The sequence below is a fragment of the Neomonachus schauinslandi genome, chromosome 2 (genome assembly GCF_002201575.2).
Source record: "Neomonachus schauinslandi chromosome 2, ASM220157v2, whole genome shotgun sequence".
In the NCBI taxonomy this organism is placed as follows: domain Eukaryota; kingdom Metazoa; phylum Chordata; class Mammalia; order Carnivora; family Phocidae; genus Neomonachus; species Neomonachus schauinslandi.
The window spans coordinates 58,408,656-58,432,943 of record NC_058404.1 but is presented as its reverse complement, the minus strand read 5'-3'; the positions used below and the strand labels follow the sequence as shown (position 1 = coordinate 58,432,943).

Sequence of the window (24,288 nt, the reverse complement as noted above, 5' to 3'; positions counted from 1 at the left end):
CAGAAAGGAAGAATAAAGATCTGAAAAGGTGAGAAAGAAAATCATTAGAAAGTATAGCCTAAGTACCTCAAAGGGGTGTAGCAGATTTAAATGATATAACTGATAAGAATGTGTTTTTGTGAATTGTGTAGTATTATGAAAATACAGTGTAGCACATTTTTCTAAGTCTCTGATTTCTTCCTTATATAGAATTAATAGGTCTGGGGTGCCTGGGTGGCTCAGTCATTAAGCGTCTGCCTTTGGCTCAGGTCATGATCCTGGGGGTCCTGGATGGAGCCCCACATAGGGCTCCCTACTCGGCGGGAAGCCTGCTTCTCCCTCTCCCACTCCCCCCTGCTTGTGTTCCCTCTCTCGCTATGTCTCTGTCAAATAAATAAAATCTTAAAAAAAAAAAAAGGAATAGGTCTAATGCCTTTAGGTATGTGCTTAGTTTCAGAATTTTATTTTAAAGGGATTTCTATGGTACAACACAATGTCTGTGGTACTCTTACTGAAAATCATTTATAATAGTCAAATTCTAACAATTTTTTACAATAAGCTTTCATTAAATTTTCCTAAAAATAGAAAAAGTTCACATTATATACCATTTTGAATTTAATTTATTTTCTTACATTTTCAAAATAATTTATGGTAAAATGTTAGCTTCAAGGAAAATTTATGGGAAACCATAAAGCAACTGGAGTTCCTTACAATAAAATCCAGGATAAAAATACTTTTTGCAGGGTGAAAATTTATCAAAAGGTATAAGTGAATTATAAATTTGTCAATCTGATGAATTTAAGGGCACTTTAAAAGTTGTCTAGTTAAACTACTGCAGATATGACATGCTTATTGAAATCCAATCTGTAAGTCTAATGCCAATGATCATTTCTTCCTGCTAAAAGCTAAAAATAATTTATGTGAAAAACCCATGGAAGATTCTGATTTCTTCATAAAGAGTTTGATTTCTTCATAAAGATTCTTTAATAAGCTGGGCTAATCTCTGGAAGGCCTGAAATAGAAAAGAGACAAGAATTAATGAAATCAGGATGCTACTTAGGAAAAGTCTGTGATAATTTTAAAAAATTCAAACAGAGTATTCATCTTAGGTTGAGATAGGCAATCAAAAGTCAAATTTAACATCAGCTTTATCTGGGTAGGATGCCATCAATGTTCACTAATATATGTAGATATAAGCATATCAGATTCCCAGGATTTCTGTTTGTTCTTATAGCCCTCAAGATCATTATTTTCCATTTTCCCCACAACACAAGTTATTCTTTCATATAATCTCCCACCTGCATATGCACTCTGTATCATTTCAATTGCCTATTCATATGTAAAAGCAGAGGTAACTTATGTAAAGCATATTTAATGATATGAGAAAGCAACTAAATAAAGAACACCAAGAACCAATCCATCTGTGAGGGCAAGTACAGACTCTTCTCAAGGTTAATGGCACTGTTCAATTTATGACTCTTCTATTTGGACTCCCAGACATGCAGTCCTTAGGAACTTGCTTCTTTGCTTCCTGTTATTTTGGCTGAACCCAGACTTGTAATTAATTTAAGAATATTACTGTATTTGACCCTTGCTGATATATTTTTCTTCTGAGAAAGAGACTGATGGCTTTCATGAATTTGTACTGAATTTAGCTCATACTAATTCCATGAAGGAAGGAAAGAAGTTTTCTTCATAACATGCTAGTAATCTGCCAGCGCGGTTCAGTAAGTCTGAAAACAGTTCACGAAGACGATGGAGTTTAACTCCAGCTTGGTCTCATACCTTTGTCTATTTGTTGCCACTAAAGTATGTCTTTTAATAGTAATTCATGACTTTTCAAGTCATATCTGTTTTTCAGAAACCCAAGAGGACATTAAATAATGTTATAACTCACAAAATGAACAAATGCACCAAAAAATAGAATTGATATCTGGTGTTACTCTGAAGAGAATATTGTACTCACCATATCCATCTGTTCTGGAGAAGCTGAAGAGAAGGACGCTCTAAAGTAAGGGCTAGGAGCTGAGCTATCAATGTAGAAGACATTTCCGGGAAGCATTAATATCTAAGAGAGTTTATGGAAAATAAGGGAATTACTAAAAGAAAATATAGGTAGATCCAATCTCAGAGAGGGGAAAGCCTTTTAATATTTAAAAACAATTAAAAAAATCATGAGAAAAATCATTTTATGTAAAAAGTCTGTATGTCCTACAATAACATAACTAAAAGCACAGAACCTGAAAAAATGTTTATAGTAAATATGGCAAATGCTACCTCTTCTCCATTTAAAGAATACACAGAAACCAAGAAGAAAAACACTCAAATTCCTGCTTTGACGGGCAAAGGGCAGCTTATAAAAGAAATAGAAATGGTAATAAACATGAATAAATGGTTAACCAAGAAGTTATATAAATTCAAACAATGAGAGACCATTTTTAAGCTACCAAATTTGGAAGTGGCTTTTAAGCTGGGACTTGGATGATAAGTAGGTGATGGCCGAGCAAAAAGTGGGTGAAGAATATTAGGGAGAAGACAGTGTAAAGGCCTTGAGATGGGAAGAAGATTGGTGCAGTCAAAGAACTGAAAGGAGGTAGAAATTTTAATACATAAAGTGAATGAATAAAAATGTTATGTATGTCAAGACGGAGTTGTGCGAACAACTGCTATTCTTGATGTGAGCACTGTGGCAGATGGCTCACTAACTGCGACCTCCATTCCCTCTGTTTCCTGGGTGTACAAATATATTCTGTTGCCCAGGTTCTTTCTCGTTATGTGTGGCCATATGACCGAATCCTAGCCAATGGATGTGAAGTGATGCATGCCACTTCTAGGCCTTGCCCATAAAAATCTCCCCACATGTGATCCATCATGCTCTTTCCATTTTGTAGCCATTGTGGAATCATCCATGTGTTGAAGGCTGAAGAGCAACAAGAAGGAAGGAAGTAGAGTCTCTGAATTGCTTGTTGGAGTAGAGGTGGCTTGCACATCACATCTTTGAAAGTTTTATGTGAGTCAGAAATAAACTTCGATTGTGGTAGGTCTTTGAGATGTTATGTAGTACAATCATGCAATTCAAAAGCATTCATTGTTGTTATGTAGTATACATCTGGGCACTGCCTACTAAAGTAAAGTGAGTTGGGAGTGAAATGGTTTGGGGCACTCTGGGGAAGAGATTTCAAGGCAGAAGATGGGTTTCTGTCCTGATTAATAATCAAATGAAAACCATCATTTCTCCCAATATAGTGGAAAATACTGGGGGTGTATACTATAAGCGAGGAGCTGTAAGAGAAGGAGGGAGTAGTGATAATCTCTTTATAAGATGACCAGAACAACTGGGCTAAAGTTGTAGTTGTAAAGTTGGAGATTATTTAGAAAAAGAAAGGCTACATGCAGCAGGACACATGGGATAGATGGAGAGCACCAAAAAAAACTATGAGAAAACCTGAGGTCTATGTCCTCAGCACCTACCTCAGAGATACATACAGATAGCCACTTATCAAATGATCCTGATGATAATGGCATTGACAGAAAGGCAAAGAAAACACAACATTGATTTATTACACTAAAATGTATTTCTTCGAAATAAGTCAGTATTTACTAAGTACCTGCTGTGTAGAATTAGTAGGATTAGAACAATGAATAAAGCGTGAGTCCTGCCCTCAAGTAAGATGGTTAGAGAGGATGCATGACTCAAAGTCCAGGTAGTCAGCTCCCAGTCTAACCTCTAGATAGCAATTTTCTAGCGTCCAAACTACCTCATCTCTTATGTACTAGCATGGTCCTGTGCTTGCATCAACACAATCTGTTCGCTCATAATTATTGCTTCAAAACAAAAGCGATCCTAGAAACAGATCTTAGTATTTACAAAAGACTGGCAAATGTGCCAAAAGCATTAATTCATGGAGAAAGGATAATTTATTGGGTAAATTGGACAGCTACACAGAAAAATATTTAGATTTTCCACTTTAATCAATGCCCCCCCCAAATGATAAGTAAGTAGATTTAAGGACAAAAGGAGAAAAAGAAAATCCTGGAAGAAATCCTTACAGGCCAATTTTAAGTGAAAAGAACAGGATACAAACTTTTCTGTGTAATTTTAACCATGGAAAATAACTGCACAGCCAAAATACTACATGTAGATGAGCTCTTCAAGAAAATATACTACAAATGGCCACAAAATCGGGGTGGTGAAATGATGGGCTACTTAAACATTTTTCATTATACTGTTACGAATTTCCCAAGTTTGCTAGCATGCTTTAATTTCTTAAATCAGAGGGGAAAAGCCCTCTGCTCTTAGTCGCTAAACTAACCAGTAGCTGAGATGAACGGCTGTATTTCCATTAATGTAGACCAGAAGAAGAATTATGTAACTCAAAAATCTATTATGATTTTAACAATGAGACAATATTATTAGAAATATTAGATATAGAAATATCAGATAACGTCTGATATTAAAATATTATGGGTTGGGATGGAGGGCAATGATAAACACCTCTCTTCATTTTTATTTTAAATGAAAAATCACTTTAAAGAAAAAGTATAACCCCCCCCATTTTACCTCTTTCTTAATGGCTTTTTCTTCAATCAGTTGTTTTATATCAGAAATGCCCTTAATTTTAACCCATAAAAACATTCCAGCAGCGGGAACATGCCATTCTGCCAAACCTACAAACCAAGAAAGAGAATATCTGCTAAAGTCATTTTTGATGATATCAAATATATCAATTAATGACATAATCGCAGTAACTGTCAACTAGTATATCCAAAAAAGTTCCTTCGGGGATAGCATTTTTAAAACATAGAATTTAATGAGTCCTGAAAATTGAGGTTCTGAGTTTATTTCAAAAGTAAGAGAGTAGGGGCAGCACCTTGGTGGCTCAGTTGGTTAAGTGTCTGCTTTGGGCTCAGGTCATAATCTCAGGGTCCTGGGATGGAGCCTGATGTGGGGCTCAGCGGGAAGACTGCTTCTCCCTCTCCCACTCCCCCTGCTTGTGTTCCCTCTCTCACTGTCTCTCTCTGTCAAATAAATAAATAAAATCTTTAAAAAAAATAAGAGACTGGGGTGAAGGGAGAGAGGGAGACTCAAGTATATATTTCCAATATACTCAAGTATATATTTCCAATTCCCAAGTCAGTCTTAGGGTAGTGCAAGGAATCTAAGGCCTGTGTCTACTTCCCTTAGTTAGAACCATACCGAAGCCAACTATGGCTCTTTTAATTATAGAAGATTTTTCGACTCCTTCTAGATTCTTCCAGTGCTTCGATAAATTCTGTCATTTATACAATAGTTTTGAAGTCCAGTGGATTAGAGTTTTTATCAGAATGTAATAGATTATGAAAAGAAGTACTGAAAATTCAAGAGTTCCAGAAGTATTGGTAGGCTTTATGTTTCATTGAGTATTAGGATAGAGAAACCAAGAAGGAAGGACAATTATTTTGATTTTAATTATCTTTTAAAACTTGCTGTTGATTAGAACCTGTTATTTTTTAAAAGATTTTATTTATTTATTTGACAGAGAGAGAGCACAAGCAAGGGGAGCATCAGGCAGAAGGAGCGGGAGAAGCAGACTCCCCGCTGAGCAGAGAGCCCGAGGCGGGACTCCATTCCCTGTCCCTGGGATCATGACCTGAGCTGAAGGCAGACACTTAACCAACTGAGCCACCCAGGCGCCCCTAGAACCTGTTCTTTAACTCCACTGTACAAAGTGGTAGAATAGTACTCTTATTAAAAAGAATTCTATATTTACCAGAAATTTATAGGGAACAAGATATGACAGAAATAAGGAACTGATTTTTTTGTTTACCATTATTCACCCCAAAAGCTTTTCTTTTTTTTAAGATTTTATTTATTTGACAGAGAGAGAGAGAGAGACAGCGAGAGAGGGAATACAAGCAGGGGCAGAGGGAGAAGGAAAAGCAGGCGCTCCACTGAGCAGGGAGCCTGATGCTGGGCTCGATCCCAGGATGCTGGGAACATGACCTGAGCCGAAGGCAGATGCTTAACAACTGAGCCACCCAGGCGCCCCACCCCAAAAGCTTTTTTAATGATATAATTAAAACCACATAATTCATTAATAGAAAATTAAATCTAAATCATCCTGCAATCAAATTAGCAATAGGTATTATTAGAGAGATAAATCAAGCTAATGATTAGAATGCAAGTAATTTGTAATGAGAGAACTGCCTTAGATTGTACTATTTTGTTTTTATATGGTCTAATTAGAAAAGGAGCATACTGTTTGACAATTCCTCTGCTGTTTGGGGGAAATTTTGAAGTAACTCTAAAATCTTTTGAGTATAGCCATCATTTGGCTTTAAGTTATTGCTAGCTGATTTTCAGGGTCCTAGGATCGAGCCCCGCTTTGGGCATCGGGTTCCCTGCTCAGCGGGAAGCCTGCTTCTCCCTCTCCCAGTCCCCCTGCTTGTGTTCCCTCTCTCGCTGTCTCTCTCCTGTGAAATAAATAAATAAATAAATCTTAAAAAAAAAAAAAAAGGTCTTCCCCCCCCCCCCCTTAAGCCACAAATTCTTTGCAGCGGACAGGTAAAGCAGAGATAGATAGAACAGTGCCAGGGTTTGCAGACTGTTACTTCTGAGATTGCTTATAGGGTCACATTATGTGACAAGAATACTCCTGGACTCTTGTTTCTCATCTCCCAATATTATTAACAATAACTGTGCAGTGTTACCCGCCACCCCCCCCGCCCCATGAAAGTGCTGGTGTCTGTCACAGGACAGGATGATGCTCCACTCACCACTTAGCCATTTGTCTGCAGCTGCCAGTAATGCATCCCTCTGGTTCCTATAGAAATCAGTAACCCTAGAAGAAGAACACAACGAAAGGCATGCATTTGGTTCATTGACTGAAGAAACCAGAAGGAGTCCAGTCTATAAGAATCTGTTTTCTATCTTGATTAAAATGTGGAATGCTTGAAAAAGGAATAGAGCATGTTTATTTGACCTGTCTGGTGGCAAACTTTTGACCATTGTGTTTTTTTTCCTTTATTTTGGAATAATTCCAATGAAAATTAATAAAATTAATAAAGGGAAGCCTATTTCTATGTAAAATATGGAAGCTAACATGCAATACCTCTCTACATGAGCCAGGAAACCCTCTTCTCCCCATTGGTGTAGAAGCTGTGATACCAGAAGCTAGAAGAGATAAGACACAATAACACACGTCATGGTTCACCCTCTAAAATGTTTTTTTTTCTTTTCGAAGCATAAAAAGCAAATCACTCTTGATTACCTGTAAACCACCACAAGAAAATATAACAAGCTGAACCAAGATTTACAGTGATTTATAATAAATGTTAATAACCATGACAATAAAATAACAAATACTTATGTAGTACTTGCTATGTGCCAGAAACTACTGTAATATATTAATACATTTTCGATAATTTAATCTTTGTAATAACCTAATTAGGCTATCATTTCTATTTTACTGATGAGGAAACCAAGGCACAAGGGTTAAATGAACTTTCCCAAGGTCACCCTGTCAGTAAGACACAGAGCCTGGATTCAAGTTAGACTGTCTAGCTCCAGATCCATGCCATTAGTTACCATACTATATCGCTTCTCTAAATTTATTAAAAAATGCATAGTAGATACATGCTGTATAATATTTTCAGTGATTTTTCTATATAAAATGGAAGTTCTAAATGTTATAAATGGATAATGAAGTTTTGTTGATAACAGACCCAAAAAATATGGGAAAAAACCCCCAACTTGATAAAACCTGGGGACATCTGTACGCTGCAAAGTATCACTAGGTTAATTCAATTCTCATCTGCCTTTTACAGTAAACATCCGCGGCATCTGATCTCGAGATTATGTATCAGTGATTTCCCTCCCTGCCACCTTCACTCAGGCTTACTTGCTAACATCTATTTTCTATTCTGATTGCTTAAAAAAAAAAACCCCAACCCTCCTATTTCTGACATTGTTCTTACCTGTGTAAAAGTGCTGGGGTGCAAGGTTGAAACTTGTGTGTGTAAGACAACTCTCTCTATCAAGGCTTTTGGACCAGTTAAAAACCCTATTCTCAACCTACACAAAAAGAGAAAAGGCCTGGGTTAACAATGAATACATGTCACCATACTGATTTCATTAGGAAGACAGTTGTGACCTGGGGACCTAGACGATTAAAACACTCTACTAAAACTAGCTACTTGTTATTTAAAATTCAAATTTAAGTGTACATTTAAAATAGAATGCAAGTCTAAGTATTCAAAATGTGTTCTTTCATATATGAAACCCAAAACCTGACCAGTCCCATTCCAACTTTAGATTAATGCCCAAATACCTTTGATTACTGGAGATGAATAAAGAAAAGGCATATATTACTACTAATAATCAAACTGATGTTTTAAGGTAAGTAGGAATACTAGCATCTTAAATGAGAATTATTTGGACTAAAGGACACTCAGGTACAGTCTATCTTTTTTAGATCTGGCCGTAAATTAAGACACAAGGCCTTACCCAGAGGAAAGGACTTTTGAAAAAGAGTCAGCTCTGATGACACGCCCATCAATGTCCATGGAAAGAAATGTTGGTGCCCAGGACTTGAAATGGAAAAAACACATATTGTTGGTTTCAGAACTCTGTTTAGTGACTGTATAATTATTTTGTGTAGGGAATGGAGAGGGCATAGATTCCGATAGCAGTAACACAACCATCTTCTCTGTTACCTTAGTCTCAACCCTTAAAATGGAATAAGAAACCGAGATGCATGATCTTTTATGAGTACCGGCCTAGCTTCACAGCTTTTCTGCTAAAAACATACAGAAGAATTTACTCATTTGCTTAAGACGCTATTATTATGAATTTAGGGAAACCTCAAATGGGCCCTCCAAGGCTCAAAGGTTGAGATCCAGGATTAATAGATTTAGAGGAAGGGTTCAAGAAAAACTCATTTGGATTAGATCAAAATGAAGAGGGCCTGCAGCATTCAGGATTGTTTTGAGAGAGAATGCTGATCCTTAGAACAGCTAGAAAGACAAAACAAGATGAGGAATGTAGTCAATCTGCAGTATGGACCTCAATATTTCCTTCAAAAGGAGATGCACAGAAGAAAAGAGGCCAGGTCGTGCGGAGGGTAGGAAGTAGGTAGGTAGACGTGATATTCAGCAAACTATACAGAAAAATCAAGAATTTTTGTTTCTTTTCAGTAGATTTAAAGGAAGCATTGAATCCAAGTAGATGTTCTCAGCAGCTCCGAGAGCAAATAAAGAAAGTGTTTGATTTTGAAGAATCAGGCATTGGGAGTCTGTACCACTGCTGCTGTCTATTGGGAGACGGTGATCGTGGAAAGTGGCATGCATATATAGTGAAAAAGAACCTAAAAATCCCTTATTCTGCAGGTAAGATCCAGGCCTTCAATGACAGGGATGGTAAATACGTGGCATTCTGCCAGTACTGCTTTCCCCTATGTCTGTAACGGACACCGCTAACTGAGCACGACCGTCTTCCTCTTTCAGATCCTTCTCAGACATCACTCCAGCCAGCCATTGCCAAGAGATTATAGCTGACACCTACTTCACATCCCTGGTATGATGTTTAAAAAACTATGAACTAGGATCTGAAGTTCAAGAAGACCATCAGCCCCCAACTCACTCTGTTTGTCCAAATGCATGGTATAGAGCACTAGCTCCTATTTTAAAGGTAAGTCATTTCTGGAAAAAGCAGTAATACCAGACATGAGAAGTATTAATTCCATGATAAAACTGAAAGACTAAAGATTGAAGTGGTAGCAAATTACTACTAATTTTATTTAATTTCTTTTTTTTTTTTTTAAAGATTTTATTTATTTATTCATGAGAGACAGAGAGAGAGAAAGACAGTGGCAGAGGGAGAAGCAGTCTCCCCGCGGAGCAGGGAGCCCAATGCGGGACTCGATCCAGGGACTCCAGGATCATGACCTGAGCCGAAGGCAGTCGCTTAACCAACTGAGCCACCCAGGCGCCCCTAATTTTATTTAATTTCAATGTAAAGATAGATTAGCTCTGACTCAGCAGCCAGGTTAAAGTCAAGTCAGTGTAATCACTTACAATTTATCTTCTAATTGTGAAATAAGTTCACATCATCACTTACCTTGCTGAACTGGAGAAAATAGTAAGGATCATCTTCTATGATGAGGAAATCATATTTTCTTGCGAGCTAAAAAAAGGTTAAAGTAGCATATTTAATTCTTAAGAACTATCTAAGCTGAAAATCACTTGGAATCATAATTCTTTGTATTCATTTATTCATTCAAGAAACTACTGAGTGCCTCTTTCCTAGACAATGAGGATACAGAGATGAACGAGGCACTCACTGAAGGCTCTTGTTCTCATGGAACTTACATTCTAGGTTCTGAAAGACAATATACATAAGCCAATGGATAATGAAGAGAAGAAATATTAGACAGGAGGTTTTAGGGGCTAGGCAGGGTGATAAACAGGGTGATATCTGAGGGGGAGAGAGAGAGAAAGAGGGTAGCTGTTTCAGGCTGAATCATTGGGAAGCCCTTCCTGACAAGATGACACAAGTGCTCAGCATGACAAAGTGGCCTGCAGCAAGAAGGAGGTAAGAGACAATAAGGCCTGAGACTAGACTACCAGGTCACATAGCTTTGTGAGGCAGATGAAGGAATTTGGATTTTATTTTAATTGAAAAGGGAAGCCACTAGAGAATTGTAAACAGGAGGACCATGAGACTGGCTTTACATTTATATTTCAGAGGAGGGAGGGAAGGACATGACTGGCTGCTGTGTGAAGAGTGATTGGTTGGAGTTCGAGAGTGGAATGCAGCAGGGGTCCAGCACGGAAACTATCCTAGTAGACCAGTGAGGAAGGTGGTGGCTGGGAAGACGGTGACAGTAAGCACAGAGGAGAGAAACTGGTGGATTTGGATCCATTTGGCAGTGGAGTCCACAGGATGGGTTGGATGTAGGGGGTAAAGGGGGAGAGAAGGGAAAGAGAGGAATAAAGGGTGACTGTTCACAGTGGCACTATTTACAGCGATGGAGAACGTGAGGGGTTGTGGATCGAAGGTTGGGTGTGGCTGGACTAAATCAAGAGTTCTATTTGGCTGTGGTAGGTTGGAAATGCCCATTAGACATTCATGGTGGATGTTGGAAACAGAAGCTGGATGGAGGAGTTGGAAACAGAAGTGTGGAGTTCAGGGGAAATTTAGAATGGAATTTATAGCCACACAACTGGATGAGACTATCTGGGGGTAGTATGTAAATAAGAGGAGAACTCCAGACAGAACTCTGGAGTATGTGAAAAATAAGACAAGATTTTGACACATACACACATAAATAAGTGAAAGAAACTGTTTGAAATCTTTCTTTATGATTCCACTACACATTCTATATAGTTTAATATGGCTTTGGTACTTATATTAAAAAGCTATTTGTAGCAAAAGTCTATGGAGCACAGTCAGGTACATAAAAGAGACTTTACAAAAGGCACATTTCTCTCTTATTTTTCAAAGATTTTTGTACTGCTTACTGCTATGTATGTGTTTGATATTAAAAAAAAAAAATGTTTATAGTGAAAAGTTTAGACATCGTAGTCAGGTACCTAAAAGAGACTTGACAAAAGGAGCATGCCTCTTATTTTTAAAGAATTTCTTTGTAACCTGAAATGCGAAGGAGTAGGAAAGAGAAGAGAGAAGTTGAAAATATAAATATAAATAATGAAAATCAAACGGGGCTTGATTAAATAACCTCATAAAATTTAACATTAGGTAAAAAATGCTATTTTTTTAATGAAAATATCAATTAAAGGAAAAGAAAAATCTCATAGTTAACTAAGGATGGAGTAATTTCTTATGTTACAATTTATTAGGACCCTTGGGCATAGATGACTTCCTTTTATTAAAAACTATCTTCCTTGTAATAATAAGAAATAAGAAAGGGAGCTTGCACAGCACTCTTCTCAAAAGTCAAATAAACAAGAACATTGCCACAGAACACATTCTTTTAAAATACCTCATAGATTTCCTCCTTGCGATTACTTGTTAATGAGTTTCCAGTAGGGTTGTTGCCATTTGGGACAGCGTAAAGAAACTTGGGGGTGTTTTTCTTGGGGTTCTTTGAGTTTTCTGGTTTCCATTTGGAAAGTACTTCTTTGAGGGAGTCCGGAATAATCCCATATTCATCACTGGCAACATTAATGATGTTGCAGCCCAGTGGCTTCAGCTGTTGAGCACAAATAAAAAGAAAAGCCCAAGATTCAGACATGATCACAAAATGTGTCATTGGTTCTTCTTCTACTAACCAAGAATGTTACCATTTATACCCTTAAACATAGAAACCTGCACTCATATCTACACTCCAAGGGTTGAGGTTGTATATTCTCATTTTATTGTTGCCCTGGGGTAGATTCCATTATTGTTCAGAAATATGCCCTGTCAGTTCTCAGAGGAAAGAGTATAGGCTTCCTTGCTCATATATGTCAGGATTGGCAATATTGTCTTGCTTTGGCCGGTGAACTGCAAGCAGAAGTGATGCGTGTTTTGTTCAAACAGAAGCTTTAAAATCCAGCTTGTGGCTCTCCATTTCCTGTCTCCCTTCGCTCTAAGACTGGCAATGCTCCAGGTAGAGGCTGCTTCTCTCAGCTTGGGGCTTGGGATGGAGATGACCCGGAACAGAGAAGCTGTGTGGTCGATACATGGAGTGTGAGAGCAAGAAACTTTCTAGCCGTAAGCCGTGGAGATTGGGGTCGGTTGTTATACTGCATAACCTGGCCTCTTCTGACTGAATTAGCTTTAGAATTAGAATTAGAACTGGTTCAAAAAGTACATGTTCGTTAACGAACGCTTCTGACAAAGTTAAACACAGAAAGCATCTTTATGCTAATACCTAAAATGGTTACAAGCCGAGGTGATCTTCAAAATATTTAACAGGTGGTAGAACACGGGTACATCAGAAACAGCACCTGACTGGAACAGAGTCCTGGGGGCCCCCTGCATTAATTCTGTATCATGGGAAGTTCCGGGTGGTCTTAGGAGAGGGGCCAGGGGGACCAGGGTGGTGATGGGCACGGAGGGGAACAGGGCAGCAGCTTAGCAAGGAGTATGGAGGTAGTCCGTATTTACCAAAGGCTAAGCCTGAAATCACAAGCAGTGGCCTTGCTTATAGACATAATTTTATAAAAATCTTGGCGAATCTTTTTTTCTTTTTAAAGATTTTATTTATTTATTTGACAGAGAGACACAGCCAGAGAAGGAACACAAGCAGGGGGAGTGGGAGAGGGAGAAGCAGACTTCCCGCGGAGGAGGGAGCCCGATGCGGGGCTCGATCCCAGGACCTTGGGATCATGACCTGAGCCGAAGGCAGACACTTAATGACTGAGCCACCCAGGCACCCAAAATCTTGGGGAATCTTATTCTTGGATGAACATAAAGAAAAAAATTGGAACTTTAGAAATAACAATAATTTGAGTGAGGGTCTCAGAAGAAAAATTTTTCAAAGGATAAGCACACCCTCTTTTAGCAAATGTGGAATTATGTACTAGGTGGGAATAATCCAGACAAATTTATGACAAATTTAAAAGTTCTTAGGCTGAAAAAGCACATCTACCACGAATAAACAAATTAATATTGGGCCATGAAATAAACACATATTGCTTACTAGCAAATCTCATAGCCTGACACATAGTTTCTGTTTGGGTATATGGAAACATTTGTGCATGTGTGCATGATGCCGATTACACAGACACTGATTTTAGATTCGTAGGCATTATACAAAGAGTTTAGTAAATAATTATTAATTAGTATCCAATCATTAAGAAAAAGCAATTATTACTTTAGTTTTTTATTGTGGTAAATAGATATATACAACAAAAATTTTGCCTTTTTCTTAAAAGATTTTATTTGAGCGAGAGCACGAGAGGGGGGCGAGGAGGGGAGGAGAAGCAGACTCCCCGCTGAGCACTGAGCAGGGAGCCCCACGCAGGGCTTGATCCCAGGACCCCAGGATCATGACCTGAGCCAAAGGCAGATGCTTAATCGACTGAGCCACCCAGAGGCCCCCCCAACATTTTGCCATTTTTAACTGTACGACTCATGGCATTAATCACATTCACAATGTGTGCATCCATCATTGCTGATTTCCAAAACCTTTCATCACCCCAAACAGAAACTCTGTACCCATTAAGCAATAACTATCCATTCCTCCCTATCCCCAGGCCCTGATAACCTCTAACTTACTTTCTGTCTCTGTGAATCTGCCTATTTTAGATATAAGAAACAAATAAATGGAATAATAGAATATTTGTCCTTTTGTGTCTGGCTTCTTTCAGGTGGCATAATGTTTTCAACATTATGTAGCATGTGTTAAAACTTTGTTCCTTTTTATGGCTGAATAATATTCCATATGTATATGCCACATTTTGTTTATCCATTCATCTGTCGATGTACACTTGAGTTGCTTCCACCTTTTGGCTATTATGAATAATGCTGCAGTGAACATTTGTGTACAATTATCTGTTTGAGCTCCAGTTTTCAATTCTTTTTGGGTATATATTTGGAGTTGAATGAATGAGTCACATGGTAATTCTATGGTTGTTTTGAGAAACTGACAAACTGTTTTCCACAGTGGCTGTACCATTTTACATTTCCACTAGCAATGTACAAGATTCAATAACACTTATTATTTTACATGAAAAAAATAGCTATTCTAGTAGGTATAAGGGAGTATCTCATTGTATTTTTGATTTGCATTTCTCTAATGACTAATGATGATATTGAGCATCTTTTCATGTGCTTATTGGCTGCCTGTATATCTTCTTTGGAGAATTTTCTATTCAAGTCCTTTATCCATTTTTAAATTAGATTGTTTTTGTTGTTGTTGTTGTTATTGAGTTGTAGGTCTTTATATATTCTGGATATTAAGTCCTTATCAGATATATGGTTTGCAAATATTTTCTCCCATTCTGTAGGCTGTCTTTTCACTTCCTTCATAATGTCCTTCAAGGCACACAAATTTTTAATTTTTGATGACATCCAATTTATTTATTTTTCTTTTTGCCTGTGTTTTTGGTGTCGTATCTAAGAATTTAGTGCCATACCCAAGGTCACAAAGATTTGCCTTTATGTTTTCTTCTAAGATTTTATAGTTTTAGCTCTTACATTTAGGTCTTTGATCCATTTTGAGTTAAACTTTTATATGGTCCAAGGGTCCAATTTCTGTCTTTTGCATGTGAAAATCCAGTTATCCCAGAATATTATGTTGAAGGGATTATTCTTTCTCTACTGAATGGTTTTGGTACCCTTGTTGAAATAAAATGACCCTAGATGTGTGGGTTTACTTCTGGACTCTCAATTCTATTCCACTGGTCTATACAACCCTTATACCAGTACCACACTGTTTTAATTATTATAGCTTTGAAGTTGGTTTTGAAATTAGGAAGTGGGAGTCCTCCAACTTTGTTCTTTGTTTTCAAGATTGTTTTGGCCATTTGGATTCCTTCCAATCCCATATGAATCTGACAACTGGCTTTTCTATTTCTGCAAAAAAGGCTACTGGAATTTGACAGGGATTGTTTTGAATCTGTAGTTTGCTTTGGTAGTATTGACATCTAAACAAGATTAAGTCTTCCAATTGATGGATAGGTGATGTTTTCCCATTTATTTGGGTCTTCTTTAATTTCTCTCAGCAGCATTTTGTAGTTTTTAATGTACAACTCTTTTACCCCTTTTCTTAGGTTTAATCTCCGATATTTTATTCTTTTGCCTGTTATTATAAATGGAATTGCTTTCTTAATTTCCTTTCCAGATTGTTCACTGGAAAAGCATTTTTTATAATCCAATTTCATGTCTTAGGAGTTTTGAGAAAATATGCCTTTCATTAAGACTAGCTAATAGCTTTATATATTAATTAAGATAATACTAAACTTGAAAAAAAAAAAAAAGAATCTGTGAAGTTAGAATCAACAGAGCAGAAAGGTCCCCTCATTCATTCCCCTATTTTAAGCTAGAATGTGTTAGATGACAGTTGAGAGTAACTTTGAGCACCTGAAGTGATGGGCAGCGCTTTACCTCCTTAGGGAGTCAGGAGTCAGGTAAAGGCTCACAGCTAGGAAGTTCTTATACTGAGTTGAAATAGTTTCCCTATAGTTTCCACCCTTTGGTTCCAGGTCTATTAACCTAAGGACCTGCACAAATCAGTCCATGGCTATCCTAAAGTACTGTGTCCCAAACAAACCTACTTCTCAGTGCTGTGCTCTGAGCAGGGCACAGCAGAGCCAGACGATCAGCTTCCTCCTTCTGGACATTATAGTCCCATTAATTTAACACTGGAGTCCTAATTATACCATATTGGTTTACAGTTATATTAAATTGACATATAATATGACTATACTTAGACATGTGGTAATAAAAGATAGTAATGAAAAAATTAGTTTTTGTAAATGAAGTTGCATTTCAAGTGAAATATTAAGAAAGCTGGATGTGATTTTGCACAGCTTAATTTTAGCACCTTTACATTTAGACTTTGTAAAAAGAAATGTATAAAGGAGAGGGCACATTTAACATATTTTGCATATATCATTTAAGATGCTCTTGTTTACTGATGGAAGATACTATTTTATTTTTCCATGGACAGATAATTCTAAAGTGTAATGTTTTCTTCTTGCTTATTAAAAGAAAGAGAGTTGCCTTTCATAAAAATGTGTACTCACAGCTTGAAGTGTTCCTGAATAAACAGGTTCATTTAGGAGGACATTATCTCCAGGATTAACCATCATTTCAAACACCTAACAAAAGAAGCATAGGTTAGTCTGGATAGTATTCTTTCCATTCTTAGAACGCCTTTTTTATAGTTTGAGCTCACTAGGATTCTAGAGTAGGAATTGGTAAATTTTCTGTGAAGTACCAGATGGTACATATTTTGTGGGCCATAATGTCTCCATTGCAACTATTTATCTCTGCCTCTATAATGAGAAAGTTGCCAAAGACATTATATAAACCAATGGGTGTGGCTGAGTTCCTATAAAACTCTATTTACAAAGTTAGATGAGGGCTGGATTTGGCTCTCAAGCCATAGTTTCCCAAACTCTGTTCTAGGGTAAGATAACTGGTTTGGCTCCTAAAATTCACTTATGCCTTTTATTCCTTCTTTGAAAATTCATTAAATATTTACTATAAGCCAAGCCTGTGTATGGCATGGAGACAAAATGATGAGCATAGCAACACGGTTCTTATCCTCATGGAGCTACTAGTCCAATGGGAAAGCTAGACACTAATCAAATAATTACTCAAATAAATGTATATTTAAAAACAATGGTGAGTGCTATTAAGTATAGATGCACAATGTTATAAGGGCTCATTGTAGGAGGACTTGGGCATTCAGGGAATTCGGGGCATCAGAGAAAGCTTCCTTGAGGAAGTGATGAGTTGGTATAGAGGATCACAGTAGGTACTTTGAGAAACTGAAATAATTCTGTGGCTTGAAGGGGAAATATAAAGAGGAGGGTGGAATGAGATCAGACAGAAGTAGGCAGAGAAATACCATGTAGACATTCAAGCCACATGAGGCAAGTAAGAATTTCAGGTAGAGGCTGGATAGGGGGAGTCACATTATCAGATATTCATGTTGGGAAGATCATTCTGCCTTCAATATGAAAGAATGAAAGATGAGTGAGAATATATGTGGAAAGTCTGGGAAGTTTTAGGATTATCTGGAATGTTTTTGCTGCAGTTCTGGGGAGAGATATGGGTGTAGCCTGACAGACAGTGATGATGGAATTGGAGAGAACTGAGAAGTATTTAGGAAATCCAAACCAACAGAACACAATCATGGATTATAGGGGAGTGAGGAAGAGGAGGCATGAAGAATGACTCCTAGATTGCTGGCCATGGAGCTAGACAGATAGAGGGAGTGATGCTGTTCACTGAAAAAACAGAACCACAAACTCTCAGAGAGGGACAAGGTGATGAGTGTGTTTTGGTTTGAGATGCCTTTGAAACATCCTGTCATGGTGCCAGGTAGACAGATGGGACACATGGATTTGGAAGGAGCTTGGAAGTTATTAGCATATGATCAAGTGCATGGGTGTGAATGGAGGTACCCAGGGAGAGTATGTGGATTAAGGGGAGAAGAGTTTCTGAGGCCTGAGCCTTGAAGAACTCTTGACAAATGATGGATGTGTAGAGGAGGAGGGCACTGCAAAGGCAGGGCAGTTGGGCCAATGAGATATTGAGAGAACCAGAGAAGAGTGTTTCAGAAAGGATGGGAAGATCCACAATGTGAAAGGATATTTAAGGACAGGCGTGACAAATCTTCAGAGATTCTGCAGACAATATGATCTAGACAATAGATATCAAAGGGGTCTATTATGACAAAATCTTACATAATTCATGGAATCATCTTTTCTTTCCTTGTGGTGTGTCACAATCATCAGTTCAAGCCTCTCCTTCCTATCATTTTAACAACCTGTATCTCATGACAAACAGTATGGCCATTATCAATTGAGATAGACGTTCTGGCTTTTGTTTTCCAGTTTGGCCTAGAATGTTCCCTTCACCTTTTCCTTATGAGCTTTTGGCATGTTATGACAAACAGTATCTCCCTCCGAAAAGTTTCTAAGTGATTCAGGCTTTAGAGGACATCCTAGGACCAAACAAATTACTTGGGTGGCATGTGTATTGCCAATAATCAAATGAAAACCTAATCACATACATTTTCCATGTCAATTAGGGAACATGAAAATGCCAAATATCCTAAATGAAAAGAAGGGCTGTTTATTATCTGGTAGCACTATTTAATAGAGGTAGACAGAGACAAAGGTGCCTCACATAACATCTATCTTGGAGAACAAATTGGAAGGAATAGTAAACCAGATTCCCACGAAGGCCTCTGTAATAAGCATGTCTATAAGTAAGTGAGTTATTGGTGTATCTGGCCATCTATGCTATCTCCCTTTGTTATGACTGATGTGAAAGATAATGAAGAAATCGTCTTGAGCATCGTTCTGGGAGAAAAGTTCATGGGGTATACCTTCCTAAGAAAAGAATTTAATTAAAAAGAACTTTTTTCATATTAATCTATAGAATCACAGATGTTTCTCTTCAAGTAAACACTCAAACAGTAGCTAATTCCCCTTTTTTTCCAAATTAAATACAAAAAGAGGGAGGAAAAATTATATTCTTATTACTTAAATACATTTTTCTGTCACAATAATTTAAAATTCATTAAAGCTAACTAGATTGCAGCTTTCACATTTTCCTAAAAAGAAAAACAAAGCTCCTCTGGTTTAAGGCAAATAAGAGCCCTTTTTAGTCTATGGGGCACCTGGGTGGCTCAGATGGCTACGCGTCTGCCTTTAGCTCAGGTCATGATCTCGGGGTCCTGGGATTGAGCCCCACATTCGGCTCCCTGCTCGGCTGGGAGCCTGCTTCTCCCTCTCCTTCTACTGTTCCCCCTGCATGTGCTCTCTCACTCTCTGTCAAATAAATATATAAAAGTAAAATCTTAAAAAAAAAAGATAAATAAGAGCCCTTTTTAGTCTAGATGTGAAGACTGAATATAGAGAATCTTTATCTAGGACTAATTATTCATGAAAAAGAAAAGAAAAAAAGAAACAGATGAGACTGAGAACCACTGGTGCAGTCTCTTGTGGGAACTCCCCAGGAGTGGTTACATCTGTGGACTTGCTGGAGCCCAGGAGAGAGGCCAATGGAGTAACTGAAAGAGAGAGAGAAAGAGAACTGAGAGAGAGAGAAGGAGATAATAGGAGAACTAACCCAGAGAGAAGTCAGGGACAGACACAGACCTAGATCTACAGAAGCACATCCAAGGAGACCAGATGTAAACAGGGCTGAGCACAGATGACCTAAGCAGGCTGGCAAAGGAGTAACATTTCATCTCAGGAGTATCAGGATATGTTTTCTAAAGAATTTAAAAATCCTACTGAAACTTCGTAACTACATAAATCAAAATGTAACCTGAATCTCTAAGCCAGATGAAATTAAGCAGTGCTCATTAATTAAGCTTCTGGTAGGAGTTGAGTACTTCCTTAAGGGGAATCTTGTTTTAATGACTCATAGCTCTGGGACATTAACCACATGACCTACATTTAAGAAAAATCTGGTTGGTGAATGTCTTTAAGTTCCCTGTTTAAAATTCTAAGTAAAGACAAGATAGACTACCAGTAACTCATAAAACATGACCCTCTTGTGGTCAGGTGAGAGATGACTATATTTATGAATGTATTTGATTCTTAATTTGGGGTTCCCTTTCCTTTCTGTCTTACCTTGCAAAGACCGTCTTGGCTGCCAGATGTTATGCATATGTCCATCTGTCCTTGGCTGGTTGGATAATTGATGGTGGGAGGATTATGCAATTTTACTTGTAACTGTTTTAGCCAGGACAACAGCTCTGGGATTCTAAAGCAAAAAACATATTTTCAAATTTATAGTATTAAAAACCATTAATAATACTAGACAATAGTTAAATGGTAACTGTATGCCAAGCACTTTATTCATTCAATTTAAAAATCCTCAAACGTTTTTTGCCAATATTAATAACCCTATTTAAAAGACAATGCAACAGACTTATAGAAATCGACTCATTAAATGAGCTGAGATATGAATCTACATCTTTCTTATTCCAAAGCCTATTCTCTTTCTTTTATATTAGAGCACTCACTGCATGATCGATTCTTTGTTCTCCTAGGAAAATTTCCCTAGGCTACCTAGAAGTTCTTTCTCAAGATCTTTGTATCTATAGTATATATTACATATAATTCATATATACATAACATGTTATGTTTCAATATACTTCTCAGTTACAGAACAAAGAAGACTTTAATAAAGTATAATTTGTAGACACTCCATAAATTACCCTTTATCACTGGAAGAAGACCAGCTAGAAAAGTCATAAAGCATGTGTTCCAGCTTGCTTTTATGAATGGATAAAGAAGATGTGGTATATATATACAATGGACTATTATGCAGCCATCAAAAAAAACGAAATCTTGCCATTTGCAACGACGTGGATGGAACTAGAGGGTATTATGCTAAGAGAAATAAGTCAATTAGAGAAAGACATGTATCATATGATTTCACCGATATGAGGAATTCTTAATCTCAGGAAACAAACTGAGGGTTGCTGGAGTGGTGGGGGGGTGGGAAGGATGGGGTGGCTGGGTGATAGACATTGGGGAAGGTATGTGCTGTGGTGAGCGCTGTGAATTGTGTAAGACTGGTGAATCACAGACCCGTACCTCTGAAACAAATAATACATTATATGTTAAAAAAAAAAGAAGATAGTAGGAAGGGAAAAATGAAGGGGGGGAAATTGGAGGGGGAGACGAAACATGAGAGACTGTGGACTCTGAGAAACAAACTGAGGGTTCTAGAGGGGAGGGGGGGTGGGGGATGGGTTAGCCTGGTGATGGGTATTGAGGAGGGCATGTTCTGCATGGAGCACTGGGTGTTATGCACAATGAATCATGGAACACTACATCAAAAACTAATGATGTAATGTATGGTGATTAACATAATAAAAAAAATCAGAAAAAAAAGATCTGCTTCTCTGATTACTGTTACCTTTTACAAAGTAGATCTCGAATTATGCTAGCTTTGTTTTGTGGCCTACCTTTCATATTTCAGTACAAATCTCAGTCCTACTTTTTTGTTTTGATAAAATATGCATAATAAAATGTACCATTAAAAAAAAGAAATTAAAGACAACTGGGGGCACCTGGCTGGCTCAGTTGGTTAAGCATCTGCCTTAGGCTCAGGTCATGATCCTGGGGTCCTGGGATCCAGCCCTGGTTGGGCTCTCTGCTCAGTGGGAAGTCTGCTTCTCCCTCTCTGCCCCTTCCCCCACTTGTTCTTTCTCTCTCTCAAATAAATAAAATCTTAAAAAAAATAACAGACATCTGAACAGAGGGCAAAATATTTGCATAGCTGTCTTCAACTATTAAGGGAACACAATTTCTACAAAATCCACCCCCCCCCAGGACTTAAAATTTGCTGCTTTCTGGATTGTCCTTTTCCTCCTTCCTCCTAACCTGCTTCTCTTCCCCTAACTATATCATTTTTTTTTTCCAGTCTCAGCTCCAGTGGTATATGCCTTCTCTTGGCTTCTACAAGGAAATAAGCCTTTCATTATTTAAAGTCAAGGAGAAGTCACTGAGGAGGGTTAAGCATTTAATAAACCTGTTGCTCTTAATTATTCTTAATTATTCTTTGAAAACTTTTCCCCAAACCTTCCTACCTGTGGAATACCCAGTTAAAAAAGATACGTTACTTCATCAGTGGGCATTAGAATATTGCTCATGAAAATGAACAAAATTATGTTATCTGTTGATAACTACCCGGCACTTTGAGAATACTGAAGTGCTCTCTTCATCATCTCTTCATCAAATTGGATGGGCTTTCCATTTTTTATGGTGATAACAGCAGTCATAAAAGGGAACGTATTGGGGTTTGGTGATCCAGTAGCCAAGGAGATGACTGATTTCGGTGCCCTGCTCCAAGTCTCAGCTACAATACATACGGAAGAGAAGAAGAAACATTTCCATTGAAGACTTTTCATAAACAGAGATAGCTCAATATGTGGCATTCAATAAAACTGTAAAGCTGAACAATTTCTAGTGATAGAATACTAATCTAAAATAAACACGTAAAATTACTTTTTCTGGACCTATCTCACTGGTGGAGGAACCAAAGAATGGAGATGTCCAACTAAGGCAGAGCGATGAGCAAGTTAAGCAAGGGGCCACAATCACAGAAAACCTCCTCTCCTCCATTTAGCGCCTCCCTGCCCGTCAGGCTTCAGCGCTCACTCCTTTACCAGGCCCTCCCCACTCCGCACACATCTGCACCTGTGCCTAACATGTACTCATCCTGCAGGGAAGAGCCTTTCTAGACAGCACACCCTCTCTCTTCCAAGGACGTGTCCCACAACAGCTGAGATACCCAATTCCCCGCCTCCCGTTCCGGCCCAAGTTCTCTGAGAACAAAGTCTGTCCCTGTTTCAGCTTTGCACGCTGAGCTTGGATCACTGGGAGCGTTCACAGCTGAATGAATGAACCCGCGCCAGCGCTGACCGTAGGCACCGCCGCTGGAGGCTCCGCGAGAAACCCCCACCCCTGGAGGAGGGGCGCCGGCCCAGGACTCACTCATGACTCGGATTGCAGAAGGCTTTCTCGCTGCGCTCGTGGCGGTGAGGAACCGTGCGTAATTCATGTCTCTGATACCCAAGCACCTTCTTCGGTAGTTGAAAACTAGAAAAACCAAATAGCCGCGTCAAGGAGTGCCTCCGAACTCCGGAAACGCCACCTCGGCTGTACCCCCCGCCGCTGAAACGCCCCGGCTGGAGGCTGCGCTCAGCGTCTGGGTCCCGAACGGGCCGGGGGCCGGTGGCCGACCCGCACAGTGCGCCGCAGACGCAGGGTCGCTCCCACTCCCGGCCCGCACCCCGCGCACTCGGGCCGCCGCCGCGGGGGGCCGGGGCAGGTTCCCGCCTCGCCGCGGGCCCTGCCTCGCCCCCTTCCGCCCCGCGCCGCAGCCTATGGCCGCCCGCCGCGCGCGCCTCCCCATCCCGGGTCAGCGCCCTCCGCGCGGGGCGGGCTGGGTGACGGCCGGCCGCGAGGCACTTGCAGTCCTGGGCCAGTGCCTGAGTCCATTTAAAGCGAGTCCGACTCTTGACCTCGCAGCTGGGAGTCGCCGCAAGGAAGAAGCTGGGTTGCCCTGGGCGCCCGCCTGGGACCTTGCCGAGGGGCTACTGGGGGGGGGAGGGGCGGGGGATGCGCCGGAAGTCCCCACGATCCTAATCCTTGAGTGCCATCTGGTGGCTGCTTTGGTCCATTGCAGCGGGCTTCCTAAACTGCTTTTGGTCTGGTACGCGTAATTCCTTGTGGCTGGTGGTTGGTTACCTGGCCTCTGGCGAAGCAGCTGGCGCGTTTCACCCCTCGGGCACTGTTGTGTTTCATACTGACCTTTCGTAGTATAGCTATAGGCACTATCCCAGGAAGTCACCTAGGCGACCCAGATGATTTGCAACGTCACCTTCTCCAAGATCTGGACATTTTAGAGTGGGAGTGGAGTGTTGAAACAAATTTTGGAAGAATCACTCTGAGGGTCTCCTCAAATTTTACTATCTTCCCTCCCCTTGGATTTTCTGACCTTTCATTATGGACTTCCGTTAGACTTAGGACTTAGATTCATCCCTTTGCGTCTAGCACCCGGACCTCTTTTCTTACAGAGCAATTCTCCCCATCTTTCACCTTCCACTTGCATCCCCCTCTACCCCCAGTTTTCTCTGTGATTTCGCCTTCCTGAGTCACCAAAATGGAATGCAGTTT

At 39.2% G+C, this 24,288-nt stretch overlaps 1 protein-coding gene across 3 annotated transcripts; it reads right to left on the bottom strand.

The window, feature by feature from the left end:
* Positions 1-578: 578 nt before the first annotated feature.
* Positions 579-23,685, bottom strand: AADAT (aminoadipate aminotransferase). Of its 3 annotated transcripts, XM_021698823.1 has the most exons (14): positions 23,634-23,685; positions 23,104-23,208; positions 22,297-22,465; positions 20,227-20,359; positions 16,654-16,728; positions 11,961-12,170; positions 10,076-10,141; positions 8,465-8,547; positions 7,936-8,032; positions 7,071-7,132; positions 6,736-6,800; positions 4,541-4,647; positions 1,946-2,047; positions 579-991 (listed from the first exon to the last, which is right to left on the bottom strand). In XM_021698823.1, the coding sequence occupies exons 2-14, from the start codon at positions 23,168-23,170 to the stop codon at positions 950-952; spliced, it is 1,278 nt and encodes a 425-aa protein (XP_021554498.1). In that variant the 5' UTR covers positions 23,171-23,208; positions 23,634-23,685; the 3' UTR covers positions 579-949. The 3 variants fall into 3 exon arrangements, 2 of the variants coding, with proteins under 2 accessions (XP_021554498.1, XP_044768517.1); XM_044912582.1 differs by lacking the exon at positions 23,634-23,685 and having other exon boundaries at positions 22,297-22,460; positions 23,087-23,272; XR_002480810.1 differs by lacking the exons at positions 4,541-4,647; positions 23,634-23,685 and having other exon boundaries at positions 23,104-23,460.
* Positions 23,686-24,288: the final 603 nt, after the last annotated feature.

Excerpts from the sequence above, each read along its gene's own strand:
- AADAT (XM_044912582.1), bottom strand. The coding sequence starts at position 23,170 with ATGAATTACGCACGGTTCCTCACCGCCACGAGCGCAGCGAGAAAGCCT. Across the intron at positions 20,360-22,296 it reads CAGTATTCTCAAAGTGCCGG|AATCCCAGAGCTGTTGTCCT; the intron begins GTAGTTATCAAC and ends TTTTTGCTTTAG. Across the intron at positions 8,033-8,464 it reads TCAAAAGTCCTTTCCTCTGG|GTTGAGAATAGGGTTTTTAA; the intron begins GTAAGGCCTTGT and ends CTTTTTGTGTAG.